Source organism: Gasterosteus aculeatus, chromosome Y (genome assembly GCF_964276395.1).
Source record: "Gasterosteus aculeatus chromosome Y, fGasAcu3.hap1.1, whole genome shotgun sequence".
Lineage (NCBI taxonomy): Eukaryota > Metazoa > Chordata > Actinopteri > Perciformes > Gasterosteidae > Gasterosteus > Gasterosteus aculeatus.
In genome coordinates this window covers 16941641-16960094 of record NC_135709.1, presented here as the reverse complement: position 1 = coordinate 16960094, position 18454 = coordinate 16941641, and the positions used below count along the sequence as shown (strand labels likewise).

Sequence of the window (18454 nt, the reverse complement as noted above, 5' to 3'; positions counted from 1 at the left end):
CATGGGCATAAAGTACATCTCAATACGTAGACTGGGACACTGCAATAGTTTGTAAAACTGTCAGCTGGCCACTGTTGAAGTTTGTTTATTTTATTAGAGGTTATCAGAAGGGGGCAATGTTGAGTCAGTCCAGCAGCACATCCTGTGCACACATGCTGTCAGTCAGATGGCTGTCAAGGACTCAACCTGACATTAAAAACAAAGCAGGCTGACTGCGTCGAAGCTCACGTAGTTTAACCATGGCAGGTCCTCCTCCCCCCCATGTGTCCCCCTCGGTCAGGTGCAGGCGACGGCGTTGAGCAGCAGGACTCACACTTCGTGAAAAGGGATCAGCAGCACAGAGGGATACAGAAAGCGTGGTGGCGGGGAGGCCTGAGGCCTGAGAGAGATCACTGCACTGCGCGTGTGGAGGGGGTGAGGGAGGGAGGGGTGATGACTGATTTTCACACGTTCTGCGTTTGGAATAAAAAGCGTGGCGCTTCTTAGGGGCACTGAGTTGTGCAGCCAGTTCTCCTGGCAGATCTAATTATGGACCACAGAATGAATGTACCTTCCCCCATGTACCCAGTTACCTGCATTTTACAGGGTGTTATGAAGAAAGGCAGCTAATGAACAACGCCGCTACCAGCTGGCCATGTTTCCCCCCCATATACATACAAACCTTTTCCATTTATATTAATTTAAACCATATTGAAACTTGTTCCTTGGCGGCATTTCGGAAGCACGCTTGCAGCCCTACAACTGAATATTAGGAAGAAGGAAATGGAACGCTGGCGTCCTGTTGAGGCCAAAGCGCCCGCAGTGAAGGAAACACGCTTTCTATAATGTACAGATGTGAAGAAGTGATGAACCATCTGCTCCCTCGGTCGGCGTCGGATGCAAAACAACCCCCGAAAGTTTTCAAATCTGCCAGTATAGACACAAACAGTCCATCTATGCAACAGACAATTTCTTATTCCAGCATGACGCTGATCTCCACAATGTCAACATCCATCGTCAGTTAAATAAAAAAGGATATAAAACAAGCATAAAAAATGTCATACAAGATCTCATTACTTAATAATTGTACTTTGCATTGAAAGACTGATTCATCTTGCGCGGTGGTCTACACTGTTACAGATGAGGAAATAAAGCCTTGTGTTCCTCTTCCAATGCGTGGGGCTCACAATGAAGAGAGAGAGCTTCACCCTGATGAAGATGTCCTGGAGAGAATCTACAAAATTAATATGCTCCGTGGGGAAAAATGAAGACAAAATAATGTAATTTCTTACCAGCAGAAACCTGGAGGAGCCGCGCTGTGAAGGTCAGCAAAGCAGAGTTATTTTCATTGGATTCAAAAACTGTGCTGCTTTGATTTAAATTTCTCTGACAAGTGCCTCAACTTTATGGGAGTGCAATACTCAGTTGGTAGAATATTCCTTTGACAAACTGGACAAAATATGGTCAAACGGGTCATTCAAAATAAATAACACAGTTGCATAACACCTCAACTTGGTGACCAAGAGCCAAATGCATCATGAATACATCTGTCATCTAATATTAATCAACAAGATACATTAACAAACATTGTTAAATGTTCATAAATACGCAACAAAAACAAAGCTTGGCTCATCAATGCGTTTGGACGGCGTGCTGATGGGACTCCTGCGCGTATCAGCTCTGTACATTCATATCTAAATGCCGATGAGGCAGGTCCAGCTAGATCGCGCTCTGGGTCTTGATGAAAGCCGTCCTCTCACCACGACCGTCTATTTCCTCGCTGTCTGATTCAGACTGGAAGGCGATCGTGTCCTCGTCCCCCCACACAGTGGGGATCCCCCTGTAGCACATGCGGGCCTTCCTCTCCCGTCTTTGGCCCCACCCAAAACGGAAGCCCATCCGCACCCCCGCCTCTGAATACCCAGAGGGCAGTTTGGTCCTCCGGCCCAGAGAAGCGCCGCCTGAGCGCATCTGCAGCAAGAAGAAGACCCCGACGAAGGCGGACAGGACCGCGGCACAGCTGAGCACGGCGACCACCGCCGGCAACTGGGTGGACGCCGCTACGCCTTCTCCGCGGCTAGATCGACACAGCGGTTCTTAAGATGTGCGACGAACACACAGACGCGCAACAAAAAGAGCCCATTCCACTTGAGTGGTTCAAAGTTTGAGTGAAGCCTGAATGATCTCACCGATACAGATCTGCTGGGCATCGAAGGTCTTGCAGCTGTCGTTGGACGGTCGAGGGAAGTCAGACGAGGAGGGGTTGACGACGCTCGATCCGGTTCCCCACAGAATGAGGGTGAACTGACTCAATACCACTGAGAGAAAGAGAGAGAAATATTAAAGTAACACTTCTGAGAGAGTGAACAGTGTGAACTGGCTGAGATGAGGATGTAAGGGGGGAAGAAAGGGAATCGGTGAGGGCGGACCAAAGACAACAGTGGAGGAGGAGGTGATGCCTTCATATCTTAGTTACCAAAGCCACACCAGATTATAGGACTTAACTTATCTGAAAATATGCTGCTTTATGCATTTTGGAGGGAAATGCAGCCCATTCATTGAAGTTCACCAACCACTTTCTTGCAGAAAATCCACATTTATATCCGAGAGGCGCTTCCCTCTGGTACCAAAAATGGTGAAACACTGAATCTTTAGAGAGATACAGAAAGCGAGGGAACTGAGCATAAGATAATTTGAGATGTTTTTAATGGGGGTGTGCATGCTGGCATGAATGTAACGTGAGCAGACTGAGCAAATCACGGCGATGCGTCGGTGTTACAGAGGTCACGGCCATTAGCGGCTACATTTTCTATTTCCAGTGTCCATTCCCCTTGAGGATCCTCGCCCCATGGGTGGGTGGTAGGCCCAGTCGTTGAATCCCTCAAAGGAGAAGTCATTAGGCCTGCGAGAAAAGCGCAAATGAGGTGATTATGCTATTTATTTTCAGTGTTTCCCCCCCCACAGAGTACACATGTGGGAGTATCGCTGCACAGATTAAAAACACAGGTAAGTGCGAATTGTGGTTGTCTGCGTGCGTGAAAGAGATTGATCCCACGGTCCAGCTGCTGCTGTGTCTGTGTATATAGAGGTGCATTTACTGTGTACCTGGGAAACAGCAAGGTGGAACACGTGCCCAGTGGGCTGATGAGATGGATCGCCAATTTTCCTCTCTGGTTGTGGGAGAGAGTGATGCGAGCCTGAACATGTTCCAGAGACCTGACGTACTCCGGGAGTCCCCAGCAGGCGTCCACGCTCTTGCTGAACACCAGCTTGCTGCCCACGTCTCTGCGGGGGGGGGGGGGGGGGGGGGTAATGTCGTGTGGCTTCAGAAATATACATGAACGTCCCAGCTCCAAGGAGAATACAGTGACATCGATCAGCTGCATGGCGGAACAGCAAGTGCTCGTAAATGCACACACACACACACACACACACACACACACACACACACACACACACACACACACACACACACACATACACACAGAGAGAGAGAGAGAACCTTGGTTGTGTGAGCATGGTGTGAACACACTGATGCTGCGGCGCCACTGTGTTCCAGCCCTGTGCCAGAGTCACCATGGCACCTGCATCCAGAAGCCCGTAGCCGTACGAATGACTCACTGTGGGGAAACGAAGACCAGAGATGAAGAGAATAACAGGTTGGTGGGCGGTAATCATCTCAAAAAGAGAGAAATAGCTGCCAGCCAACAATCCATTCTTTTACATAGCCAGCCATCCGTATCTGCCGATGACGTCAGAAACAATGTTGTTGTTGTTTTTTTGTTATTGAAAGGAACCCCTGAGGCGTCGGCAGCAGCAGCAGCAGCAGCAGCAGCAGGGTCTTGCCCTGTCGACCTCCTGTAGTGGGCTGACAGTGTGCTTTTAACCGGGCTATTAGTCAGGACTCCACTAGAATCTAAATGGACCAAGAGGATAATTGCAGCTCAGTTATCTGGCCTCGGAAATGACGTTAGCCGCGCACTTCTCCCTGGCGGAGGCTTGTTCGGGATATGATGTGGGTTCATGTGTGAGCCACATAGGAGGGAAAGCTGATGTCGGTTTTTGTTGAGAATCTGGAGACTTTGTGTTGTGCAGCAGCCTGCCGTCTCACTGCGTGTGGCTTACGGCTCTGCCTCTGACAAAACACGGACGTTACGGATTATGCAAATGTGTCTTAAAATGAAGCCATCAAGAAAAATATAAAAATTTTATTCTCATTGGACAACACAGGAGGAGGAAATTGTACATATTGGAGCGGACACACGAAAAAACCCCAGAGAGGAGACCAAACTTATAGTGAGCCGTTTACTATTGTGCATGTTTGCGCACAATATTGAGTAAGCGCTTCATTATATAAATACTGTTGTATAACGAATGTGCTCAAAAATAAGTTATTTCGTGTGTGCCAAGGAGAGAAGTACAAATATCACGCCATACGATACTATCGGTGCTTATGTTCCGAGCAGCGTACCTCTGCGTCCCACTCCGTTGGTCTTCCAGTCTCCGGCGCTGAGGTGCCCGGGCCGGGACGTTCTCACCACCAGGTGCTGCATGTCCCTCCAGGTCAGGTTCACGCTGCAGAGGTACGGGAGGGTCAGTAAACTGTACCGCCCTTGAGTCGTGTACCGCTAGAATGTAGAACTTTCCAAAGTATTCGCATTAAGCGAGCAGCCCGGGTCCGCTGACCTCGACTGCACGACAATACATGGAAAGGGAAATGTGAGGAGCTGTGGGATATGGAGAAAGGTCGAGAGTCTGTAGACACGCCTGAAATATGATCCACCGGAGACACACATTTCTAAAATATCATGCTGAGCCGCAGGGGAAGCCCCGAGCGATATGCCAGTCAACCATAACAAAGGTTAGGCTAACGTTATGGTTTTAACACAGTATTAAAAAAGGTCCATCATAAGCTAGTGTGTTGAAAGGTCGCGGGACACAGTAAAACAGAGGACACGGCGGGGCGAAGTACTGTGTCTAGACCTCTCGTTAAAGATGTTTCTAATGAGGTCTGGGACTGGGGAGGGGGAGGGGAGGGGTCACCTTCCACCGGTACAATTTATTTAAGGAAGCACAGCGGGGGAAGAATTAGGACAAACAGCCTTTGAGAAAACCGATGGTGAGAAAACGGCGCCGTGGTTTAAGATGGTGCCTCCTGAGCGGACCGCCACCACAGACACATAGATTCAGGATTCCACTTTTGCATCACTCACTCTGCCGGTCTCCGTATCAGCATTCACATCTCAGAAATCAGTAATCATGAATATTTCTTCACATGGTTTTCAAATGGAGATCGTTTTCAAATCCTCTTAAACTTCTTCAACTTTCAGATGTTTCAGCTTTGCCAATCTTTCAGCTACAGACACCATTTACACTTTCAAATGTTGACACGAGTCTCAACTATTTTATCAAAAAAACTGCTTCTTGATATCTATTCTACTTTTTTCATAATCACTGATTATGTTTCACTAGTTCTTCGCTCCGTTTCTGACTTTTACATGAGTGTGTATTGCGTCTGCTAGAGTGAGACCCGGAGATCTTAGAGTGTGAGGCAGCGTCAGAATCTGGTTAAAAAAATATGGAACTTCTGTCCTCAGAGCCAAAGTATACACTCTAGAGGCTTCATTTTTAGCTTAACGTGATGGCATGGTTGTGCTGCTTGTAGTCATGTGGTTATGGAATCCCAGAGTTCTTTAGTTTTGGCCTACGGAGACCAACAGTCACACAACCTCTGCCAAAAGCCGCATAGGCTCCAATACAAATCTGCCGACATATTTCTCAAAAAATCCAGAAGGTACACGTTTTGTAAATTGCGGTAGGAGCCGTATTTATTACCGGACAGACATAAAAATCACATCATGCGTTCGGTAGAGTCTTGGGTCTCGCACAAACGTCTTATTTTTTAGATAGCTGTTATAGTTTTGCGCTAGTGGACACTTGTTTGAGGTGTGGATTCTGTGTAACTCGCTGTACTGTCTCTGCCCTTTGAGCAGATGCTCCGTTACCGTGGATACCAGCACACACGCTGCAGTTTGTCAGTTGGTCAGTTTGTGTCACACAGCTGATCCATAATAGTTGATTAGTGGAGTCACAGAACCTATGCTTTCCCCCTCTCATTCTCCCCCTCTCTCCCTTCATCCCTCTCTCTTTCTCCCTTCCTCCTTCTTTCTTTCCATTCCTCCCCTCTTTCTTTCTCCGCCTCTCTCTCTCTCCCTTCCTCACCCTTTTTTTCTTACCCTCTCTCGCCTTTCCTCCCCCTCTTTCTTCCTTCCTTCCCTCTATCTTTCTTTCTCCCCCTCTTTTTCCATTTCTCCCCCTCTCTCGTTCTTCATACCCTTTCTCCCTTCCTCCTCCTCTCTTTCGTTCACGTCCTCTCTTTCCTTTCTTCCTCTTCCTTTCTCGTCCTCTCTTTCCATCCCTCCCCCTCTCCCTTCCTCACATTCCACCTTCCTAACCCTCTCCCTTTCTTTCTCTTCCTCCCTCCCTCTCTTTCACCTTTGCACTCTCTCTAGTGTGCTCTCTCCTTCTACCCTCCCCAATGCCAACATTTCAAACTATACCTCCCATGGAGGGAATTCTTACTGTATTGTTGTTGATAAGAACCTATTGACTAATAGTTTGAAGGAAAAACATTCTGTCTCCCAACACCCTCACCCAATTCCGTCATTTCAAAATAAAAGCCTCAATGATTATCTGAACCTTAACTATGGAGCTCACAATGAAGCTGTTTTGTGAAAATACTTATTGCTCTTTCAAATACTACTACAACTACTACTAATATCACTAGTACAACTAGTAGTACTACATCAACTGATACTGCTACTACCATTACTAATACTAATACTAGTATTTCAATGGTATTAATACTAAATTACTACTACTAATACTACTAGTACTAAAAATACTATTACTACCAGTAGTAGTGGCACTGCAACCGATAGTACTTTTTATAGTAGTAAGAGTAGTACTTCTAGTATTCATACTGCTATTAATACTTCAACAACTAGCTTTTTGCCAACCAAATAATTAATGCAGTTTAATCATTCTAGCTTTGAACATTTTTCATGATGGTGTTTTGTCATCTATGTATATTTCAGTAATATTTTGAAATTGAAATCATAGAGATGCAACTAAACGCCCTGAACACATACTTGCTTAGCGGTTTTCAGGAAATGACAGAATTTCCGAGAGTTCCTGAAGGCATCAAAAAAATCTCACTGCTCGTCACTGCGACTCCATTTTGTCCTGAAGTCTTGTCCGGTAAGTCAACTGCCAACGGCAGAAATACGTTGAATGTTTTGAAATGCATTAAATACAGATATAATGTTACGAATTGCATTAAAATTGAATTGTAAGTCAAACATAATCCAAACATGAGTGGAAGGACGACATATTTCCGCTAGTAAGGCTTTATTGTTAGCGAGCGCAGTAGCGAGGATGCTAACGCGAGCATAGCTGCTAACACACTAAACCGTTAGCAGACTACTTTCACAGAAAATAAATGTTGCCCTAATTTTTACTAATTGAGCTGACAATGCTGACACCTATAAGTAGCTGCTAACGTTTTGAACGGCGGAAATACAAGTGTAATGTTTACAATTGTATTAAAAGGGAATTGTAAATCAAATATAATCCAAACATGAGTGCAAGGATGAAATATTTCCCATTTGTGAGCCTGTATTGTTAGCACAAATGCTAACGCCAGCATAGATGCTAACGCTATCTTTAGCAGATTAGCAGATTACAGTCACAGAAAAATAAATATTATTTTTTGTGTGACCTAATGGACACTTAAAATACTTTGGGAATAGTATCCAGACGTGACAACGCCACTCTCTTTGGAGGGGAGAGACCCTGAATTCAATTATCTTATTGGCCAAAACCCCATACGAGGTAGATCATAGACAGACAGAGGCTTCTGCGTGTACAATGCAATATCACTTTTATTTAAACAATAACTTTATAAAACCACATCCAAATAATTTATACCAGTAGTGATTGACCGGGGGCACAATGACACTTCCAACAATAAAAACACTGCACACTGTTAAGAAAGGCTAAAATAAGCAACACTCCAAACCAACACACTCAAATACGATTACTGATCCTAGTTAAAAGACACAACACAATAGAAGTGGGGGAGGGGGAAGCAACGGTCATCAAAAGGGCACAATATCAGTGTGTTATCTCTATAAATAGAAGGAGCAAGATGGAGGCACTTGAGCACAATCTAAAGTAAAACTATGGTCGGAGAAAAAGAGCAGTGGCTGTCCTGCTGACCACTACGTGTCACCAGTTCAGCCTGAAATGCACAAAACAGCCATTAATCACCAAGTACCCACCATCCTTCTTATTACAAAACGCATAATATGCTTGCAAGCCCAACTTCCTACCTTCTTGGCCCAATGCACCTGTGCACCAGCAGGTAGGACCCTGGGCTCACCTGGTCTGGTTCAGGTCTAACCTTCTACCATAGAAAAGAACATTATATTAATTTCCCCATGGCCTACAAGATGTAGATTAAAATGGCACAACCTACCTCCTTAGTACGGTTTGCTCACCCGCACGGTACTGGCGAGCAACAAACAAAGCACCCAGACTTCAGCACATGCCGGACAACGAGAACAAACGTGAGTTGCTCAACTCTCACGGGATCTCCTTTATATGGAGAGGCTCTCCTTGAGTTTAAGCCTCCCGCTCTATGCTGAGGCTCCCAGGTCCTAAGGTCCCACCCCTCACATTTGTACTGATGCAGCTGACTGATTTATAATTCTAACGTATTTATTTATATATTTGAATGATTCAATTCAGTTTAAAATGTATTAAATGTAGTTTATATTAAAGCAATACGGTACAAGGGGCTGTACTGTATTCAATAATGTTACGTTGTAATACATTCTGTACCCTTAGTAGGTACCTATAAGGTGAGGCATCTTTAAATTTAACTGTCTTAAGAGTTTGAATTAACCAGTTGCAATTGGAAGTAGCATAATTGTTTGTCCGTTTTGCATCAGATTTAAACTTTAGTTTCTACGAAAACATTTGCTTGGAATCTGTGAAGTCTCTTGGGATATAAATCGTAATCATTCCAAAGAAGTTAACTCTCAACTCCTTTGTGAGCTAATTTATCAGTCCTAAGAGTCCTTGATTACTAAAGTCAAACAGGTTTCATCCATCTTTACGTCCCGCTTTATTAATAGTACTATTTTACCTTTCATTTTGTGTTCACGATCTTTGTTGTGTACATTAAAGTAAAACAATAGCATTTGTGGTTTGAAACACAACAATGCCAAGAAAGAGTAAGAGGTCACAAGCTCAGAGCCAGCGCTGGGAAAAGACTAATAACAATCCCTGTGCAACAACTACTGAAGGAGCAGAATGTGTTGGTCCTGAGAGCAGTGGAGAGGTAAAGATGTCTGCAGAGTCTCATGCTGGTGTGAAACAGGGAGGTCAAAGTGATGAGTCACGTGTACCACAGGTATCATATGCAGACGTAGTAAAGAATGGACATCACAGTGAGGATCCATGTACAGCAGGACCTTCTAATGTCAAGCAGGTAAACCTTAGAGGTCAAGGTGATGAGTCATGTGTACCACAGGTATCAGATACTGTAAAGAGAGGACAACCCAGTAAAGAACCATGTGCAGCAGGACCTTCTAATGCAGACCGTGTAGACCCTGGAGATCAGCCTTCTGAACAACATGTCCGTGCATCCCACAGCCAGGCTTCTATCATATACGGGAGATCCAGGAATCGGCAGTGCACCTGTAACTCACTGACCTTTCTTGCATTCCTCCATGAGAATGAAAGCATCACCAGAGCAGACCTGGACCATGTTTTGGATAAAGGTAACACGGTGTATAGAGAGACCAGGAAACAAGTCACTAATCACATCTATCTGACCACCGACGAGCTCACTGATGAAGTTCCTGCACGCAGCGCTACACACCATGCCGGTGGCCGCCCGCATCCAGTTCAAAACATTGGTGCTCGAAATGGTGGAACGAGCTCTCTGAAGACACCAGGACCGCAGAAAGCCTTCACATCTTCCACCGCAAACTAAAGACACACCTCTTCAGACTCTACCTCGACTAAAGACTAACAAATTGTAGCACTTAAATTGTACTTGTAACGTCACTCATCTATAGCTAATTGTAAATTGGCTTATTTGAGGAAATTGCACTTCGAGACTGAGTGTTTTTAAAACAATAAAATTATTTATTGACAGCTTGCAAAGATACAAAGAGACCTCAATTCCACTTGAACGCAGACTTTAAAAAAAAGCTTGTTTGATTATGATTTCCTTTTCTGAGATATATATATATATATATCATAATATCACAACTGACCATGAGTTTGTGGGGAGGATTTAATTTGAATGAATGTGTTGCCGTTGGATCGTATCAGAGTCTTGTGGCTGGAGCGTGATTCGCCACCCAACGCTGCCTTCGCAGGAGGCCGGATGATGAAACCTGGATGCCAGCGGTTATCTCAGTGACAAGTACAAGTTCATGCCGCGACTAACCTTGGTGATTCCCTGGAGGAACGCCTCCTTCGCCAGCTTGGCCGGGCCGTCCAGCGACTTGCCGTCGTCCTCCGGGCCCCAGCTGGCGCTGTAAATGTGGATGTGCTGCGGGTTGAGACTCAGAGAGTGGGCCTCCACCACGTCCGTCACCTCCCCGTCCAGCATACAAACTCCTGTGAGGCGAGCAGGATCCGCAGAGCAGAACCGGTTACCATGAGCAAGCACCCCCGAAGCAAGAGTGACAGAATGAACCATGGTAAGTGGATAGCGCGAGGATTAGCTTTGATTTATTTAGTGTGCTCATAAAAATACATTACCATACTCAGGAAGTGGGGGAAAAAAATCAAGACCAACAGCCTTATTGCGTATCAGTAGTAGCCTAAAGTATAGAGGTGACGTGTTCTCAAACGGAATGTGCAGTGTTTTAGAGCGAGGCCGCCAGTAAATCAAAATGACGGCCACGAGATAAGACCGGAGATTTTGCATAGTCTGCTCCCGTGTAACTTCTGCATACGTTAGGAGAAGAGGACGGAGCGATGGTGGTGTTTGTACCAACTTTAAACCAACCTAGACACAGCCCCGTCCCTGTTTAATAAACATAATAAATCAGATACCAGCATGTTTTAATAAGAGGCGACTACCCAAAATGCCCAAAATGTATATATGTATATATAGAACAGGTCAGTACAACCTTAAATGTAAAAAAACAGCATTCAGATCTAAACGATCTGAATGTCTTCACCCGCAGATGCTGATCTGATGGGGGTATTTTTTTTAAAGTCAAATTTGAAAACTCAGGTGGTTATCAAACCAGGAACGGCTAGTTCCCTCACCCCAATGAACAACCGAGAAAGGACACGTAGGCAAACCAAAGAGGGAACACGCGGTGCCGACTGGCGTAAACGAGCGGAGCGCTTACAAAGCCTTGGACCGACTGTGGGGGCCCACGCGGGGGCGGCGCTGAATGCAACCTTTCATCATACCTGAACCAAACCCCGTCGGAGCCTTTGAAGCGAGCGCCCTCAGATCCCTCCTCTGAATATTAATGGCTGCAAAGAGACGTGAAACGAACCAACCTCAAATAAGGTTCCATTACTGGGAAAAGACCACCGGCGACGTCCGCCTCAAAACTTAAATAACCATTCAGAAGAAACGCGGCAGACGAGATGCAGCTGAAGCAGTAATTACTCTGTTGGCATGGAGATTGTTCACACCGCAAGTTTGACTAGTGAGCAGCCTGAAAAGCGCAGCGTTTACCGGGCTGATCGCTTTGCTCTGGCTGTAATGCGGCGGTAACGATAATCATTGTCATCAACGTCCTGCAGCTCAACGATTCCTTATAAAGACGCTGCTGTGAGAGTCAGAGGCGGGAGGAACGCACACACACACAAGGAGGAATTTGGGAGCAAATCACAGCTGTTTATGAACAATCTCCTGACGTGAACAGATTCAGGGAGGAGTAAATTACGAGAACGAGGCCGTTCTCCATCGGGAGATGAATGGTAATGAAGACAAAGAAGGAGAATTATGAGTAACATCTGTGAACGGTACTGCTCAGGGCGGCACGAGGCTCCGCTGAGTCTTGTTGCTGCAATCATGTCACTGACATCTGTGTCACTGACATCTGTGTCACTGACATCTGTGTCACTGGAAGATTACATGCATGAACAGTCATTACATTGCACATCCCATGTAAGCACAGGGCGAGATAGAAGGTATGTGGAGGTACAGCATGACCAAAAGTTGGAGAAAGAGAGATTATGGTTGAAGTATGTGTATTGGTCAGAAGAGGCTGCTGCGGTGTCTGTATCTCTCTCTCCTTCCCAAAGGGAAAAAAGGTGTTCCTCGATTCTACTCCACATTTCATTGGCTAAACCATCTCACTGGGAATGACAGGATCTTGGTCCATGGTTGCAACAGTGTCTCGGCCTAAAGTTCAGACCGGGTGCAGAGGATCCTCATGAAGAGTATAGCGCTAGTGGTAATGTAGATCGCACTACGTTGATCACACGAGTAAGTGTACACAGAACAGTAGAGCTCGTTGAGGAATGCACACAACACGCAGACTTGTATAGCCTCCCAAACAAGAAGACATAAGCTGGTTTGTTTTTTTCTATATTGGGTGCGGCTATAAATGGATAGGATGTCCAGTGGGTTACCACAGAAGTCAGGTGTATTCCACAGAAGCGCTTAGGAACATCTACATAATTTATAACTCCCTGCAGGGTCGGCCCATCTAAATTATGTGGCTGATATGATGATTTGCAGCCCATCAAAAGAGGCTTGTAAAATTGACACAATTTCGCTACTTAAAGATTTGGCAGAGAACGGAAATAAGGCTTGCCTACGAAAAACTTAAATTTGCTCTAGAACAAGTGACTTATCTGGGACATGTGATCACAGCTGAGGGCAAAATCCCTCTCTCCCAAACGTATTGGGGCAATTCAATTGGTACCAAAACCGATTACAAAAAAAGAACGATGAGTTATTTAGGGATGATTTCACACAGTGGATCCCTAATTATTCAGAAAGAGAGGCACCTCTCTCGTTCATGGTCCACGGTAAAGGCCTCAGCGCGCATGACAAACTGACTTGGACTACTGAAGCTGAAAAGGCTTTTCAGGACTTAAAGACTTCCTTATCACAGGCCCCGACTCTGGGCCTACCGAGACCCGACTTACCGTAGACTCAGTTCGTAGACCAGAAGGACTGTTAAATGACATCAGTTTTGTGTCATCTTCATGGAGGGAAACTTAGGCCTGTTGCCAACTTCTCCTCAAAACTTGACCCTGTTGCTTCGGGTCTTCCTCTCTGTTTGTGAGCAGTGGCAGCAGCCGAGAGAGACATTTTAGCATCATGTGACATCGTGGGATTCTGTGATGTCACATTTATGGTCCCACATGCTGTCTCCCATATCTTACATGCAGAGAAGATTTCTCACCTCTCTGCTCAGAGATGGTTCAGGTATCATACGACATTGTTCACTGCATGAAAAGTGGGAATTTCGTCAGTATGCGGCACTGTAAATTGTCGTGGAATTTCAGGTTTGCGGCTGTTCATGGCAATTTGCGGGCAACGCCGAAAACTGCCGTAAATTGTCAGAAATTGATGTGGGCCTCCCTTGGCAGTTGTCCCCCCATGACCCCCCTCCTCCTATTTCTAGGGGAGGCTTTGACATGTAAATGAAAATGCTGTGAGCTATACAAATGCAAATCAGGGTCGCAGAGGGAGTTTTAGCCCAGGTGACATTTTTTAAAAGGTAAGAAAATCTCTGGTACAAATAGATCAGGCTCAGTAGCCTTATTATAGACTCTTGGTTTTGGCTTGAATTGATTTATTTAATTCAAATATGCTAGATTACTGTGTACGCCATTAGCAATGGCAAATGTTATGTAAAAAAGATACACAAAATAACTTCTTTAAAAAATTAGTTTTAATCAAGGTAAAATGAGCATTCCATGCAAACAACATTTGAATCAGCATGAGGGGTCTGCAGAGATCACAGTCTCCTAGAGCTCAACTACAGTGCATAGTGGCAGGACTACAGTGACCTTTGCTTTGGTCTTACTTAAATGCACAGAGGATGTATTAACCACACATCTTCTAGCAATGCGCTCAACTGGCATAAAATGATGCTGTATGACGTGTCTGTTCCCTGCAAGCCCCAAACTTCTATTGGCTTTCCATAAAAATGTCTGTCCGGGTGGAGATGAAGCCAGGAAACTTGTGCAAGAACATGTTTAAATGCCGTACCCTTTGACACAACATTAACAACTATAAACTGCTTTATAATGGCTGGTCGTAGTTCTGCTAGAGGGTCAAGGACGGGTTCCTCAAAACTGTTAGTGTTTCCACACCACTTAGCATAAATATACGCTGACCTTTCTGCTCTGCATCTATCGATTGAGTAAGTTACATTCATATATGTTACCCGTTTACATGTCATGGCAAAACATTCAACCTCAGTGACACAAGGGTACATGTGATGATACATTGTCAACATTGCATGTCTGTCAGACTCATTGTCTGGTGGAATGGAGAAAGAGGCACCACTGTACAGGTTTCTAGGGAAAGTCGTTCCGCTGACACCAAAACACTGCTTTACATGAAGCATATCAGCTGTTTCAAAGTCCCAACCATTTGTCTTCCTAAAATACTGGTCCTTCCGTATAACAATAACCTCGCATGTGATTGGAGGACCCTTAGACTCCTCGTCCAATCACGTGTGAGGTCATAGGCATGACTGATACAGCAGTACTTGCAAGACGAGCATACAAACAGACACGTGTGTGTTACTATATTCAGAAGAACTGTATCTCCAGTTCCTTTGTTTGGTTTTTGCTGCTTCGTGAATAATGGCTGGACGACGTCTCGCGTTCAACTCGCCTTCAACTCCTCTCCGCGGTCACCAACTTTCGGCCAGTCCGCAGACAAACGAGAAGAAGCTGCTGAAAGCTCTCAGTGGATCGTCTCGTCAACTCCAACAACAAACTGCCGATATCAACGAGCGGTTCGCTCCACTGGAGCGTTCGGGACTCTGCGGGTTTCTGTCCATGGAGGAGAGGAACCGACTCAGAGAAGAGGAGACGGGCGCACAATCCCACGATAGCGGTAAGAATACGTTCGATGGCTGCTAGCTAAGCTAAGAGTAGCGTAGCCTCAAGCTAAGCTAAGAGTAGCCTAGTAGCCTTACAAGTGAGCAGAAACAGCTTTATTAAAGTGCGTTTTCTTTGCCGTGTCGTTTACAGGAAGCGCTGCGCCGTCTTCACAACTCCGAGACGAATTACAGGCGCTACGAACCGGAGCAAGGGTCAGATTTACAGAATATGCTTTCATTCTGCGCTATAAGGGAATATATACGTATAGATACCGATCATAACTACATTTTGTTTTCACAGACTAATCTCTCCTCATAGTGAGGCGGTGACCTCGTATTTGCTCCGGGAAAAGTCCAGATTTAGACGACGTCATTGTGTGTAAGTGACACTGTTTCTCCTTCCTTGTTAAATGTTACTGTGACTTGCGTTTGGTTTTTTTTGTATTCATACCACACTCATTTAATTTTTTTCCAGCCGCCTGTGAGATGTATTTTGAGACGTACGCAGGAGCTTCAGGTTCAGCCGGAACGCTCACTGCGAGCGGAAGCTGCGAAGGATTCAGCGCGGAGTCGAGCGAGAAGAAAGAGGGTCAGAGTTTATTTGCTGACTTGTTTCAGGTGCATTGATCGATGTGTTGTGTCCATACGCATCGCATCGCACAGTACTGATTCATTGTTGTTTTTACAGCTGCTGGAATCGAGACAAAGTGAGCTGGCTGATGACGAGGTGGAACTCTGGAAATCCGCCACCGTGGAGCTCACGTCGGACGGAGGGGACGGCGTTGTTGGCGGGGTCTCGGGTGGATTGTACGGTCGCCACACGCACACGAGCCGCCTGCACAACAGACCTGCCTCGGAAAACACGCCGCCAGTGACGGTCCACAACCCCGAGGAGGCAAACGGACAGTTTACTGAGCTGTAGTTTTTAAACCGCCGTTACCCAAGTGTGGGCAGATCCTCACTTTGTATGTAGTTGTTGTTTGTGTGTTGTTAATAAAGCTCGTTCTTTGCATAAACATGTGGCAAATGTTCATTTTCTCTATAAATTCATTGATGTCCTGGTTGGTATCCTAATAATAGTGTAGTAGCCTACATAGAATAACCATGAAATGAATATACAGCATAATATGAATATATAAATATATATAAATAAAATGAGGCGGGCGACCAATAGCGACAGATCTGCCAACCAATCCCGAGTGATTGAAAGTTGTGGTTTCAGCCAGTTGTGCTTTTCAGCCTGTCAGTGAGACACAGCCTAAAACAGTACCACCTGAAATAATTTACGAAGCCGGTAAACCACAGGCCATGACCTCCCGCAGGCCAGAACAGCCCCCCACTAAAGCAACTTGGAGGCAAAGGTTGATTTCTTTCAAATGTCAAAAGGGGGGTGTGGGAAGGAGGGTTGTAAAGCTTACATGTTACGGCTGAGCACGCCGCACTTAGGTCACTGGTCAGTCCTGAACTCAGAGGACTTTAGGACAAACAACACTTGCACGGTGACTCTAAGTCGTAAATATGACACAAGTTGGGAATACCCGTTCTGGTGCGCTCAACCTGCAGACTGTACGACGGAGCCAGCCCACTTTCACTCAGCTAGATTGGCAGCATGCATGCAAAGTAAGCCTTCAGTTAAGAGAACTTCCAACCCGAACACCACCGTAAGAGCATGACAATATTGTGTTGACTATTATGAATGAGTTTGCTAACGAAAGGAATGTCTCTAATTGTTGGATATGTCAGCATATGCCCATTTCATCTAGAGCACCTATGCTGATTCCTGTTTCATTCACGGAAGCCGACTGGGATGTCATGGGGTGGCCTGAGCTATCTCATCGATTTGTGAGTAATGATGAAGACTGTTACACTCCTCCACCGCAAACGGCGACAACAGCGCAAAGCACAGTTGCCTATGAGGGTGAAAACAACAACATCGCGGCAACATCGCTTACAGCTGTGTTCCGGTCGTAGGGAACCTTCATAAAAAGTCAGTAACTGGGAAATGCTATTCAGCATACCTTGTACCCCTAATTAGACAGGCTGACTCCGAGGAACTTGCTCCATTCCACGTACGTCATAAACGTGCCATTTCACTAGGTTCAAGGATTTTTAGCATACTAATACCATCGTATGGCACCTACAGGAGCCAGGAGGAAATAAGGGCACTCTCAACAGTACTGGAAAGACACATGAATAAGACTTCAAAAGCACTTTCCGAAATGCAGAAGGAAGAAATGACATCAAACACATCGTATTACAAAATAGAATGGCTCTGGACCTCGTTTTGCCCTCGCAAGGCGGGGTATGCAAGGTAATTAACACTGAATGCTGCACTTACATCTCTGATGCAACATCGCAGTTTATGATGTGGTGGCAGACACAGAACAAGGCATTAAGGAATTGCTCGAAGACCACAGCTGGAATCCTTTTGGGGAAATACAGGCACGGGTTGGATCATGGGGAACTTCTCTCTTCTAGGAACTGCCATGGGAACTAGGGGGCATCATTTTGTCTGTAATTGTTATAACCCCAATAGTAACTGTTTTAAAGCTCTTTGTAAGGAAGGTTGTTAGTACTTATGTATCAGTTTGACAGACGAGTATTACTACGCAGCATCCGGTTCAGAAATGGACTCCACCATATCCGGATAGCCTTGACAGGGACGACGAATGTGAATATTGTGCTTAACTGGACGATATTTTATGTGTTGGTGGTTTAAGTAAATGTTCTCATGTACTTTGAGTTAATGATGTATGTTCTACGATTTTTTATGTTTCATTTTTCATTCTTGATTTTGAATTGATCGTTTAACGTTTTCCTGATTTCTTAGTTGTCAAAGAATGACAAAAAGAGAGGGATGTCGGGGGAGAATTTGTTGAGGTGCATGTTGTGAGAGTCTCAAGAACTCGTATGTGACCTTTCTTGGGAAACTCGTGACCTGACCTAGTCCACGATGAAATCCATATGTGACTTGGACAGATCATATCATGTTCTTCTATTTACCTTTCTCCTCTGTTTTCCTCTCTTAGTCAAAATGATTGATTTGGTCCCACTAAGAGGGTCGTGGAGGTTCCCAAAAGAACATCTGGTTACCATTCCTCGAATCTTCAGAGATGTATAAAAGCTCCTCGTCCCCCATAGAAACTTTGTCAGATCTTCCTGCTCCTTTTGGGAGAAGGAACTTTCTGTCCCTTTCCAGCTGAATTGTAGTCATTTGACTTCTGTCTGTGCTTACGACTTGTGCTGATGATCTCTGTATTCTTTATAATTTTTCTATATTCTAGTTAGTAATAAATACTTAATCACAAAGCAAGCTCAAGATACTTTTGATTTCTCACATGGGCTAAATCCAC

At 45.1% G+C, this 18454-nt stretch overlaps 1 protein-coding gene and 1 pseudogene across 4 annotated transcripts; one reads left to right on the top strand and one right to left on the bottom strand.

The window, feature by feature from the left end:
• Positions 1–2588: 2588 nt before the first annotated feature.
• On the bottom strand, positions 2589–10759 carry LOC120812182 (furin-like; annotated as a pseudogene). The gene is made up of 6 exons (XR_013455282.1): positions 10505–10759; positions 8373–8446; positions 4451–4554; positions 3482–3599; positions 3085–3264; positions 2589–2881 (listed from the first exon to the last, which is right to left on the bottom strand). The product of XR_013455282.1 is annotated as a furin-like (transcript).
• Positions 10700–16117, top strand: LOC144391074 (uncharacterized). 3 transcript variants are annotated; one of them, XM_078097614.1, is made up of 5 exons: positions 10700–15115; positions 15253–15314; positions 15403–15480; positions 15577–15690; positions 15790–16117. In XM_078097614.1, the coding sequence occupies exons 1-3, from the start codon at positions 14860–14862 to the stop codon at positions 15418–15420; spliced, it is 336 nt and encodes a 111-aa protein (XP_077953740.1). In that variant the 5' UTR covers positions 10700–14859; the 3' UTR covers positions 15421–15480; positions 15577–15690; positions 15790–16117. The 3 variants fall into 3 exon arrangements, 2 of the variants coding, with proteins under 2 accessions (XP_077953740.1, XP_077953741.1); XM_078097615.1 differs by having other exon boundaries at positions 12947–15115; positions 15577–16117; XR_013454940.1 differs by lacking the exons at positions 10700–15115; positions 15253–15314 and having other exon boundaries at positions 15340–15480.
• Positions 16118–18454: the final 2337 nt, after the last annotated feature.

What these genes read in the sequence shown, in the direction of transcription:
- LOC144391074 (XM_078097614.1), top strand. Translation starts at nt 14,860, where the DNA reads ATGGCTGGACGACGTCTCGCGTTCAACTCGCCTTCAACTCCTCTCCGC. An exon ending in CGCACAATCCCACGATAGCG is followed by an intron (nt 15,116 to 15,252) that starts GTAAGAATACGT and finishes TGTCGTTTACAG; the next exon opens with GAAGCGCTGCGCCGTCTTCA.